The sequence below is a fragment of the Acipenser ruthenus genome, chromosome 4 (genome assembly GCF_902713425.1).
Source record: "Acipenser ruthenus chromosome 4, fAciRut3.2 maternal haplotype, whole genome shotgun sequence".
Lineage (NCBI taxonomy): Eukaryota > Metazoa > Chordata > Actinopteri > Acipenseriformes > Acipenseridae > Acipenser > Acipenser ruthenus.
The window spans coordinates 19,024,009-19,037,013 of NC_081192.1; the positions used below are offsets into that span (position 1 = coordinate 19,024,009).

General features: G+C 41.4%; 1 protein-coding gene across 1 annotated transcript; it reads left to right on the forward strand.

Moving 5' to 3' along the window:
- The first annotated feature begins 33 nt into the window (after window positions 1-33).
- Window positions 34-7,041, forward strand: LOC131736831 (proteoglycan 4-like). Its single transcript, XM_059022154.1, has 3 exons — window positions 34-1,493; window positions 2,155-2,325; window positions 2,478-7,041. The coding sequence occupies exon 3, from the start codon at window positions 4,779-4,781 to the stop codon at window positions 5,673-5,675; it is 897 nt and encodes a 298-aa protein (XP_058878137.1). The 5' UTR covers window positions 34-1,493; window positions 2,155-2,325; window positions 2,478-4,778; the 3' UTR covers window positions 5,676-7,041.
- The last annotated feature ends 5,964 nt before the right edge of the window (window positions 7,042-13,005 follow it).

A 13,005-nucleotide genomic window follows, 5' to 3' on the forward strand; every position in this document is an offset into this window, starting at 1 on the left:
ACTAAGACAGAGTTGACCACCAGGCACCAGAATTGGGTTCAATTCCATTTTTTTAATTCCAATTCCATTTTCAATCCCAGTTCCCATTTATACAATTCCAATTCCTATTTCGTTTTATGGCGTAGTCTTTACTGAGGTTTATACCGTAGGCTTTATCAGGTTACCTGACAACTTCATTAATTTATATAAAGCCTTTGTTGCAAAATGATTGGAATAGGAATTTGAATTGATTACAAGAGAAGTGGGATTAGAATTGAAAAAATGAAATTGAACCCAACTCTGGTGCCTGGTGGTCAACTCCTAAGACAAACTAAAGTTAATAAACTAACTGTCAAACTTAATTAACACAGCACCCATACACACAAATGCAGCAGCAATACAGGAGCAATATTCAAGACATGCACAAAATTATTTTACAGAATGGCGAAGCAACTCGCCAGAACTGAAAACATCTAATTGCTTGGCGACTTCAGGTTTTTTTTATCAGGAGCTCTAACAATTTCCAAATGTTTACATGCCATTTTGTAGCGATGAGGTGCACTCGTGAAAATCAGAATACAAAATGAGGCAATGATATGACAGCGATTCTGGAAAGATTGAATAAACCAATCGATGTACCTCAAGACACTCTCGCGAAGACAAGTCACATTTGAAAAGATTGAATAAATCATTTGAATTTAAGTTTGATTGTGATGATGAGTTATCAGGATACAAATCAGTACTGTATCAGTTGTAAACAAATTGCTAGCGGTGCCAAAAAGGTGTGTGTGTGTGTTTTTTTTTTAAAGTGAAGTTCCTGTTCCTTTAGCCGGCGCATTTACAATGGGAAAAATCAGTTTCACCACAAGGGTGTTCCCTTAGGCGAAGTGTTCTCTTAGGAGGTGTTCCTATACACAGAGACATTATTTATATATATATTTGCTGTTTGGCTCAACGAATAGAACATTGTTGATACCAGTAAACAAAGTATTTTATTTTAAACCAAAAAGATGTGGTGTAATTGCTTCAGCTGACTCTCAGACAAACATCTCTGCCGCATAATTTTCATGGTCCAACAAAAGTTGTGGCAATTGCCTCCAAAACACTAGCTTGAATCTAAATACAGAGGCGTCCTTCCCACTAACATTGACAGTGAATTGCAAGCCCTGTGTTCAGTAGGAGAGCTGTGTAATATAAACAAAACAATGTGATGTGATGGTGTGTGAAACCTATGACTTGCATACTGTCATGAATATCAGAACACCTCACTGATATTCAGTGACACAAAATGGCATGATTGTCAAAACTAGAAGTTCAACTGGTCATGCATTACTATGATTATTATGTTATTAAATTAGACAGTTGGCAACAATGTATTGATATGGGCCCTGGATTATTTTGTTGTATCTGTTTCTTTCACAACAGACAGTAGGAGAGCAGTTCCTGATGTTGTGTGAGGTCTCTGAATGTGGTGCAATGTCCATCTCATTAAGGCTCACTTACACTTGCTGAATGTGAGTTTGTGTGACATCTGAATGCAGTCATGAATTAACATACAAAACCCTGATGTTCATTATTAATTAGCTGCTAGAGGTACTGGGCAGGGTTAGGAGACAAGCCTTGGTCCTTCTGAGAGAGCAGGGAGGTGGGAAATGGTATAGCTTTTAATTGTATGTCTCTTAATGCATACACAGTCCCTTTTTAAAGTCGTATTTTTCATAAATCTCAACCATCACCCTCAGTGGGAAACAAAACCATTTTGTGGTAGTGTATGTTTATTGGTTTTTGTTCAGTGTAACTGGGGGGAGGAGGGTAGTTCATAAGGACCGGATTGGTACTAAAACTTGTTCCTCCAGATACATAAAAAATATCTTGTAGTGTAGAAGACCAAATATTAGTTACTTTGTCACGCTAGTACTCCTACTCAGAGGTGGGTAGAGCTAAACCCAGGGCATTTCTGGCACTCAAAGGGTGACCAGCCTCTGCTTTACAGTAATATAACATGTTTTGAAGTCTAAATATGTATTTTGATACTGTAAGTGTGCATTCCAATACTTGAAGTGCCCTAAAAATTAGTAATAATCTTGTATGAGGGTCTTAAGAGGGAAATGCATCATGCATTGTTTAAGTTATGCTATGACTCTCTTATTTTTTATATTTCCTTCTCCGACTCAGATTACTCGTTTCCCTTTCAAGTACGAAATGTAACCATTACCAAATGGGTATTTAACACCTAAAGACCCGAAACCTGAATAAGATATAACAAAGCTGCCTGTCCCCGAGGGTATAAAGAACTGCACGCACAGATCGAAGTGCCATTTTACCTTTCAAGAACTGGCCTGACAGGTGAGCCTATTCAGACAAGTACGTGTTACTTTTTGTTACTTTTTGTGCTATAGATTTTCACATTTATTGCGTTTTTACACAAATTATATGTGTTATTAAAAATAATAATCACTTTATTAGTTTTACTAATTATGTGTGTTTGTGCTCTACAGCCTGTTGTTTGTTACATCTTGCTTCAGCCTTGTGCATTGCGTGAAGCCAGCGGCTTGAGTCGCTCCTTCCCAGGGATCAAGCAACGTAAGTCAGCCGACTTTGTGCTCGCCCCGCAGGCTGGAATAGCTCCATCTGGAGTTGTTTCATTCTTGTTTTGACTTCGGCCAAAATTACGAGATGGTTTGTATAATGTGTTAAGTAATTGCTATTACTGTATTTTGTTGAGAGAAATATTTTTCTTTTCTCATTCTGTTATTCTGTTTTCACAGAGACTAAGCACAGGCCTGTCTGCAGCGTGTGCTGCGGCACATATGTAGTGACAGCAGCTGCTGGGCAAGACCGAGAGGTGGCTTCATTAATAAGAACCTGATCTGTTTGTCAAAACTGAGTGGGCAGGCTGTAGGTAGAAACCTGGCTGCGCTGGTAGCCACACACAGGCAGCTTTGGCTTTCCCAGGCACACGGTACGGGGACAAAGCACCGCTGTTGGATGACCCTATTACACCAGGGCATACCTTTTGCTCCTGGGTGGACGAGATACTGCAGTGCTCTCACTGGGCGTGTGAATCCACGAATGAGCTGGTGCGCTTGTTTCCCAAGCGACCACCCCCAGTGCTCAAACCATTGGCAAACTGGTGCCCTAAGCCCCAACAGCCTCAAAGACCTGCACAGCCGCCTGCGCCTGGTGCCAGAGGTGGTGTCCACAACCGGCCCGCAGCTGCTTGCCGCGGAGGCTACAATGTGTTCAGCCTCTCGACGCGCAGGCAGAAGCCTCAGGCCAAGTTTTCTGCCACAGGCCCAGGGAGCCATCTGTAGTATAGGCGTCAGTGCACCACGGACATCTGGGTGCTTACTACCGTTCAGACAGGCTACTCACTGCAGTTCATGCTCGGTCCCCCTCCCTTTCTGGGCGTGACTGTAATTTCAGTCACGGACCCACAGGACGCCACGGTGGTGTCTGGCAACTCTGCTGCAAAAACAGGCTATTCCAGTTAGAGGAAGGATTCTACTCTAGGTACTTCCTAGTGTCCAAGCAGGATGGTGGCAGACCGATCCTTGACCTCAGACAGGTCAACCTGTATCTGAGCCAAAGGAGGTTCAAAATGTTGACTATGCAACAGCTGTTACAGTCAATCAGGCCAAGCGATTGGTTCACCACAGTCGACCTTAAGGGCGCCTAATTCCACATCCCTATAAAACCAGCGCACAGGAAGTACCTGCGGTTTGCCTTTCAGCAAACGAGTTCCGGGTCTTGCCCTTTGTCCTATCTCTAGCTCCTCATACCTTTTCAAAGTGCATGGAAGGTATCCTGGCCCCATTCAAAGGCATCAGAGTATCAATTATCTGGACAACTGGCTCATTTGTGTGCAGCACAGGTAAATGCCCACATGGAACTTGTCACCTGGCACCTTCAATGGTTGGGCCTCACAGTGAATCATGCAAAGAGCCAGCTCACACCTACTAAGACAGCCTCCTATCTAGGAGTGTGCTTGGACTCCAGGTGCATGCTGTCCACTCTGTTGGACGGCAGAGTACAGAGGATAGTTGCCTGTGTTAGAGCTATTTCATCTCATCAGAGTGCTCATGGTAGTGACATTCCAGAAATGTGGTGGCATACAGGTCTCCCAACCTTTACCGCGTGGCCCGTAAACTTTTTCACTGGGTACACGAGAACCTTCCTGTCACGGTGGGCAGGACACCTGCCCAGGGTGACAAACTGGGTGGCGGATCTCTTCTGAAGAGCAGTTCCCAGCGCTTCATAATGGAGGCTTCACCCCGAGGTGGTGAGCCTCATTTGGGTGAGATTCAGGAGAGCAGATATAGATCTCTTTGCCTCCCTAGAATAGACCCACAGTCCCCAAGGTAACTGTTATATGCCTTCCCACCGCTCGCCATGCTCCCGCTGTGTCTGGAGAAAAGCCGGACAGGACCGGGCCAAGGTGGTATTAGTAGCCCTTTATTGGCCCAGGAGGCTCTGGTTTTCAGCCCTGATGCAGCTCCTGAGCGGCCAGTCGTGGAGACTGCCCAAGCACCGCAAACTGCTCACTCAAGCTTGGGAGACCTTATGGCATCCCGACCCATCGAGCCTGCAGCTCTGGGTCTGGCCCCTGAACGGCTGCATTTGAGCCATCTGGGTCTGTCCAGTATTGACACCCTGCAAAATGCCAGAGCAGCGTCCACACGTCCCTAGTATGGTTACAAGTGGGGTGTCTTTCAAATGTGTGTGGTGCCTGCCTCGGGGGTTCGACCCCACGACCTGTCCCATGGCAGTTTTACTGCAGTTTTTGCAGGACCTGTTTGATGAGGGGAAATCCCCCTCTACATTTAAAGGGCTATCTGCCAGCTATTTCAGCTTGCAATTTCAAAACTGACTCAGTTTCCCCAGGAGCTCACATCCTGGTGGGGCAATATTTGAAAGGAGTACGTCGGCTTCAGCCGGCTATGAAGGAAATTGTTCCTAGCTGGAGGCTTAACAGGCTCACCGAGACCGAGACCAAACGCACCGAGACCGAGACCAAACGCACCGAGACCGAGACCAAACGCACCGAGACCGAGACCGAGACCAAGACCAAACGCACCGAGACCGAGACCAAGACCAAACGCACCGAGACCAAGACCAAACGCACCGAGACCGAGACCAAACGCACCGAGACCGAGACCGAGACCAAGACCAAACGCACCGAGACCGAGACCAAGACCAAACGCACCGAGACCAAGACCAAACGCACCGAGACCAAGACCAAGACCAAATGCACCGAGACCGAGACCAAACGCACCGAGACCGAGACCAAGACCAAACGCACCGAGACCGAGACCGAGACCAAGACCAAACGCACCGAGACCGAGACCAAGACCAAACGCACCGAGACCAAGACCAAACGCACGAGACCAAGACCAAGACCAAATGCACCGAGACCAAGACCAAACGCACCGAGACCGAGACCAAGACCAAACGCACCGAGACCGAGACCAAGACCAAATGCACCGAGACCAAGACCAAACGCACCGAGACCAAGACCAAGACCAAGACCAAACGCACCGAGACCAAGACCAAGACCAAGACCAAACGCACCGAGACCAAGACCAAACACACCAAGACCGAGACCAAGACCAAACGCACCGAGAGCGAGACCGAGACCAAGACCACGACTGAGACCAATATATTTTTGTTGTGACCAACCTTATAAACTAAATTAATTTTTGCTAGAAGAACAACAATGTTAATAACTTTATTTTTCTTTTGATAAACAAAATAAACACAAAAAATGTAACAACTGACAAATGTTCTAGTGACTTTTTCCAGTTACGATCAATTCAATTAGGAATACACCCCCCTGAAAAGGTGTATAAAACATTTACATGAAATATTTACATATAATTGGAAACATCTTAATAAAATGTTGAACTTGAAACTTGAATGATTTATTTTGTTATTCAGAATCTGCAATTATTTTACCCCCTTTTATACCCCAATTTGCCATAACCCTTTGCGGTCCTATGTCGGACCTGGTCCGACATTGCAATTATTCCTATCCGGTCCAATGTCGGACCCTATCCGACATCATCAAAAAGACGCAAAAAACTGGTTTCTAGTCGTTTTTTCTCTGGAAAAAGCTGAGAAAACCATTCAATGGCCTAGTGGGAGCGACAGGAGCCGAGACAAGCCGAAAAAAAAGGGCGTATCTCATGAATAGTCATACTTGCCCCTGACTGCAGAAAAAAATACTTTTAAACAGCGTGGCTAAAATTAACTGCGCGTGTGAAAATAAATTGGACCTGACGCGCCTGACACGCACTTAATAAATGGACTACAAAGGGTTTATACCTGCTGCAACCCCTGTACTCGGAAGAGATTAAGTATATTGCTGGGACACGTGGAAGCCGAGAGACGCTAGGATCCTTCCGAACTGAGCTTGACACTTGTGATACAATCGCTAGTGTTTGTTGCATCCTCAACTTCTGCTGATGTAGAAAAAAAAAAAAAAGTTGGACGAATCTCCAGGGCTCCATATATAAAGTGTGATGGTAGCTCCATTTTTACACGTTGTGTATTTTGATTTTTTATTTATATAACATGAGGCTGTGTGGTCCAGTGGTTAAAGAAAAGGGCTTGTAACCAGGAGGTCCCTGGTTCAAATCCCACCTCAGCCACTGATTCATTGTGTGACCCTGAGCAAGTTACTTAACCTCCTTGTGCTCCGTCTTTCAGGTGAGACGTAGTTGTAAGTGACTCTGCAGCTGATGCATAGTTCACACACAGTCTCTGTAAGTCGCCTTGGATAAAGGCGTTTGTTAAATAAACATAAAAAAACACGCAGACCTTTGGTTGTAATAACTGATGTTTCGCTAGATATAACAGCTATACACATGTAAAGCATTTCACTTACTTTGAAAAAGAAGTTCCCTGCACTTCTGTCACCTTTGTGTTACAATGCTTGCACTTTGCTGTCCATTTATTATTATGTTCATCCATTTCAAAATTGATGTAGGCAAACTGAGTGACGACGGACAGCTTCAATGCCATTTGAGCTCAGAGAAGAGAAACTTGCGAGGTCTGAATTTGTAATGGAAACTGTTAGTAGCAATGTATCCATTGAAAAATAAAATATGCGATTAAAAAGTATGCGTATGAAAAAAAAAGCACAACAATGGAAAATGCAAAATTCGGTTATTTTTTTTAAGCAAACAAACAAAAAATTGATTTACTATTACACATATTTGGAATTGTATGTGTGTGAGCGTGTATATACATTGCCTTGCATAAGTATTCACACCCCTTGGACTTTTCCACATTTTGAAGTGTTACAACCTGGAATTAAAATGGATTTAATTAGGATTTTTTATCACTGATCTACACAAAATAGTCCATAATGTTGAAGTGGGGGAAAGAAATCTACATATTTTTCAAAATTATTTACAAATAAAAAACTGAAGTCTTGATAGCATAAGTATTCACCCCCTTTGCTGTGACACTCCTAAATAAGCTCTGGTGCAACCAATTGCCTTCAGAAGTCACATAATTAGTTGAATGGAGTCTGTGTGCAATTAAAGTGTCACATGATCTCAGATTAAATACACCTGTTTCTGGAAGGCCCCAGAGTTTGTTAGAGAGCATATCTAAACAAACAGCATCATGAAGACCAAGGAGCTATCAAAACAAGTCTGGGATAAAGTTCTGGAGAAGCACCAATCAGGTTTGGGTTATAAAAAATATCCCAAACTTTGAACATCCCCCGGAGCACCGTTAAATCCATTATTAAAAAATGGAAAGAATATGGCACAATCGCGACTCTGCCTAGAGAAGGCCGTCCACCAAAACTCAGTGACCAGGTAAGGAGGGCATTAGTTAGAGAAGCAACCAAGAGGCCAATGGTAACTCTAAAGGAGCTGGAGAGATCCACAGCTGAGATGGGAGAAACCGATACAGCAACTAACCGAGAAACAACTATAACCCGGACGCTCCACAGAGCTGGGCTTTATGGAAGAGTAGCGAGAAGAAAGCCATTGCTGAAAAAAACCCATATCAAATCCTGTTTGGATTTTGCCAAAAGGCATGTGGGAGACACAGCAAACATGTGGAAAAAGGTTCTCTGGTCTGATGAGACCAAAATTGAACTTTTTGGCCTTAGCGCACAACGCTATGTGTGGCGCAAAGCCAACACTGCTCATCACCCCGAGAACACCATCCCCACGGTGAAGCATGGTGGTGGCAGCATCATGTTATGGGGATGCTTTTCATCGGCAGGGACTGGGAAACTGGTCAGGATTAAGGGCAAGATGGATGGAGCCAAATACAGGGAAATTCTAGAGGAAAACCTGTTTCAGTCTGCAAGAGACCTGGGACTGGGGCGGAGGTTCATCTTCCAGCAGGACAATGACCCTAAACACACAGCCAAAGCTACACTGGAGTGGTTTTAAAAGAAGAAGCTGAATGTCTTAGAATGGCCCAGTCAAAGCCCAGACCTCAATCCGATTGAGAATCTGTGGCAAGACTTGAAAATTGCTGTTCACCAACGGTCCCCATCCAACTTGACAGAGCTTGAGCAATTTTGCCAAGAAGAATGGGCAAAAATTGCAGGATCCAGATGTGCAAAGCTGGTAGAGACTTACCCAAAAAGACTCTCAGCTGTAATTGCTGCCAAAGGTGCTTCTACCAAGTATTGACTCAGGGGGGTGAATACTTATGCAACCAACAAATGTCTTTTTTTTGTTTAATTAACTTTTTTGTCACAATAAAAAATATTTTGCACCTTCAAAGTGTTAAGTATGTTGTGTAAATCAAATGGTAAAAATCCCAATTAAATCCATTTTAATTCCAGGTTGTAACACTACAAAATGTGGAAAAGTCCAAGTGGGGGTGAATACTTATGCAAGGCACTGTATGTGTGTGTGTGTGTGTATGTGTGTGTATATATATATATATATATATATATATATATATATATATATATATATATTGTAACAAAGCTGCATCTTCAGGTTCGTTTTCCCCTTTAAAAACTTGACCCAACACAGGAACTTTGGTTTTTAGCGTGGTAGCGCACTTATTATTCAAACACAAAATAAACAAAATAAACACCTTCGGATCGCTAACTAAACTTCCAGGAACAACCCTGACTACAACGTGGGATGGATAAGCCGGTTCCCCACAACACAAAACAAAACACACAGTTTAACAAAATACCCAGGAGTACATCCAGTACCTGTCTTGTGACTGCTCGGCAGCAGGGCATCCACCTTCCTGCTTCCTTCTACTCAGGTATATATAGGTAGTGGACAAAAAAATGGAAACATGGTAAATGAGGGACACCTGCATATATATATTACTCGTTAAAAATCACATGGAAATAAGATCATATGCAAAGTACATTATTCTGTGAATGCACCAGCAGGCAACGTAACCATTAAAATATACCTGTAATGTCATACATTATATTACAGTGGGGGGTGGGGGCAATAATAATAATAATAATAATAATAATAATAATAATAAATATTTTTTACTTGATATGGCACCTAAATGCAAAACATCTCAAAGTGCTGTACAGCTAATCAAACACGGTAGCAAAAAAAAGGAGCAAAGCACAAAATACTTTTTTTTTTTGGCTCAACAAAAACAGTGATGCATAATTCCAAAATTATATTGTTATATGTTTTAAATAAATAGGAGAAAAATAATACATTTGTAGCCTAATATACAAACCAGGAAATTCCTAGATTAAATGGGTCCCAGGCAGGAGATTGTTTCTGACCAGGAGATCGGTGTTGAAAACGGGAGGGTCCTGATCAAAACGGAAGACTTGACAGGTATGTACAGATATATTTTTTAGGCATTTGTGTACTGACACAATTTTGTTAAGCTAACGAACACATTACAAGAAATGTATTTGGTGGCAGGAGGAAAGTTTGCTTCATGGGAGAGGCTGAGAGACGCTGTAGCAGCATGAAGTCTAATGCGTTAAATTTAGTAATTTGAATGATGCTCTAGAGTATAATGGCTACATTATTTTGTATTTACTAGCTGTCAATGTATAAAAGTGAGTTAATTTTTAAGGATAAAAAAGGATATATGATAATCGAGGAAGATTTATGCAGAAAATATTTAGATTTCCAGAAAGCTTTTGACAAAGTCCCGCATAAGAGATTAATTCTCAAACTGAACGCAGTAGGGATTCAAGGAAATGCATGCACATAGATTAGGGAGTGGTTAACATGTAGAAAACAGAAAGTACTGATTAGAGGAGAAACCTCAAAATGGAGCAACGTAATCAGTGGTGTACCACAGGGATCAGTATTAGGTCCTCTGCTATTCCTAATCTACATTAATGACTTAGATTCTGGTATAGTAAGCAAACTTGTTGAATTTGCACCAGCAAAAGTCATTCAAACTGATATAGACAGTATTCAGAACTGAGCAGACAGGTGGCAAATGACATTTAATATAGAAAAGTATAAGGTACTGCACGCAGTCAATAAAAATGTGCATTATAAATACCATATGGGAGATACTGAAATTGAAGAAGGAATTTATGAAAAAGATCTAGGAGTTTATGTTGACTCAGAAATGTCTTCATCTAGACAATGTGGGGAAGCTATAAAAAGGCCAACAAAATGCTCTGATATATTGTGAAAAGTGTTGAATTCAAATCAAGGGAAGTAATGTTAAAACTTTACAATGCATTAGTAAGACCTCATCTAGAATACTGTGTTCAGTTCTGGCCATCTTGCTACAAAAAAGGATATTGTTGCTCTAGAAAGAGTGCAAAGAAGAGCGACCAGAATTATTTCGGGTTTAAAAGGCATGTCATATGCAGACAGGCTAAAATAATTGAATCTTTTCAGAAAAGAGGAGGCACTTTTTTACACAGATAATTGTTGACCTGGAACCAACTCCCCAGTAATGTTGTTGAAGCTGACACCCTGGGATCCTTCAAGAAGCTGCTTGACGAGATCTGGCCTCCTCTCGTTTTGTAAACTTTCTTATGTTCTTATGAAAGTATCAAACAGTTGAAAGCCTAATGCATTACCATGGAAACTCTGTGTCATGTTTGGAATCGGCAGGTTTCTGATTGTTTAAATATGCTGGTGAGCAGGTTAAAGAATTGCACAAACAGAAGGTCCAGTTTACTCCACTTTTAAATAACTAAGGATACAATCCACCTTTATTATACTCATTAACATTCTTAGGGATGGAGAAAGTCATGCTTCTGCTTTTAATGGTTTTGATCTTTAGAAAGAAATGCTGGCAGACAGTTTGATAAAAAGCTGCAGGACATGGTTATAAATGTCAGAACTTGGTAAGATCACATACGTGTACGTGTATTTTTATGTCCTATATACACACATACACATGCTCATATACAACACACATGATATGATAGCCAGTGTGATCTCTTTGGATATCAGAAAATCCACACTGACTGAGCTCACTCTAAAGACTAAACCTAAACCCAGACACTTCTAAAACAGGCTCTGAAATCAGGATTTTCTAGTAACAACTGCGATGAACATATGGTGTTACGGAACTAGTAACAAACAACAAACTTACAGGGAGAAGCCCATAAATTAACCTCCTGAGTTACATTGGAAGTTTAACATCAAAGTTTTGTTAACTTCGGTTTACTTAGCACAGTGCTAATTGTAAATATGATCTTCAGTCGTAGAGGATGAGGGTCCAAGATGGGAAATTTGCCTACATGTGACAGTTGTAAATTAATAGGAGCCGAGAAAAGCCAAAAAAAAGGGGCGTATCTCATGAATACAGTTAACATGGACATAAACAAACAAGATAGCTGCTTCATCGCATTATTGAGGAGTTTGGTGATAAAACGAGTGATCAGGAGATGATTTATCGGTATGCACTACTATAAAGAGGTATGTGAAAAATGCAACGAACAAGGGGTGGAACGGGGCTGGAAATGCAGTACTGAGTGTCCTGTTGATATGCAGTGCCTTTTAAACCTGTTTTACTGTGAAAAAAATACTTTTAAACAGCGTGTCTAAAATAAACTGCGCGTGTGAAAATAAATTGGACCTGATGAAACTGAGACGCGCTGAATAAATGGACCGCAAAGGGTTAATGGAATTACTATAGGTTATAATTTGCAGAAATTAACTGTGAATGTCCAGTCACATTCATAGATGCAAAGCAGGAAAAATGACCTTAAAATTTGTAAAATTGTAGATCTATAATATTTAATACACATGGAAAAAATAACAATGTATCAATTGAAAAGTTAATTTCTACAAATATATAGTAAAAACTTCCAATGTAAAAAAAACAAAACCATTTTTAGCTATCACTTGCAGGCAATATTTCCATATTAGTCACCCTTGTCTTCTAGGGTAAAACTGCAACAAACTAATCCAGGTCTTCAAAGGATGTTGGTTGATGATTACCATGAAAAGCGTTTCCATTCTACCCAGTGTAGGAACTGTGAGCATGTAGTGCACATGTGTTAATGTCATTCGTGCGATCTTATTAAGTGTGGCTAAAAATGTTATCTAATTCAGATAGTTTAAATAATCCCAGAACTACCGGTATGTACAAATAATAGTGCAGAGTAAGCTAATCATTTTCAGTCGACGAGTCCAGATAAGAATAAATTCATACTTTTTATTTATAACTCACGATTAGCAAAACCAACCAACTGTTGAGAAATTATGCTGTATTATCATCCTCTGTGCGGACAACAGACTTGCCTTGTTGCCCACCAAAGCACCAGCTACTACCCACATCCCTCTGCTGGTCAATTCAGTGCACAGCACTTGATGCTGCAGCATGCTACTTTACGGCCCCCTTAATGTAACACAGACTAGATAAGCCAAAGTGTCCTTTTGTTAGTAAGCGGCAATGCCATCTAGTGAAGAACTACCAAGGATCACATTTCCTTTTAAGCTGGTTATGCTAATATAAATACACTTTCACTGGTCTAACCTGTGTTACTTCTATCTATACTGTAAGCTGGTAAATAGAGCAGAGAGCAGCTTCTGAACTCAGGTCAAAGCACTGTAACATAGTATTTGA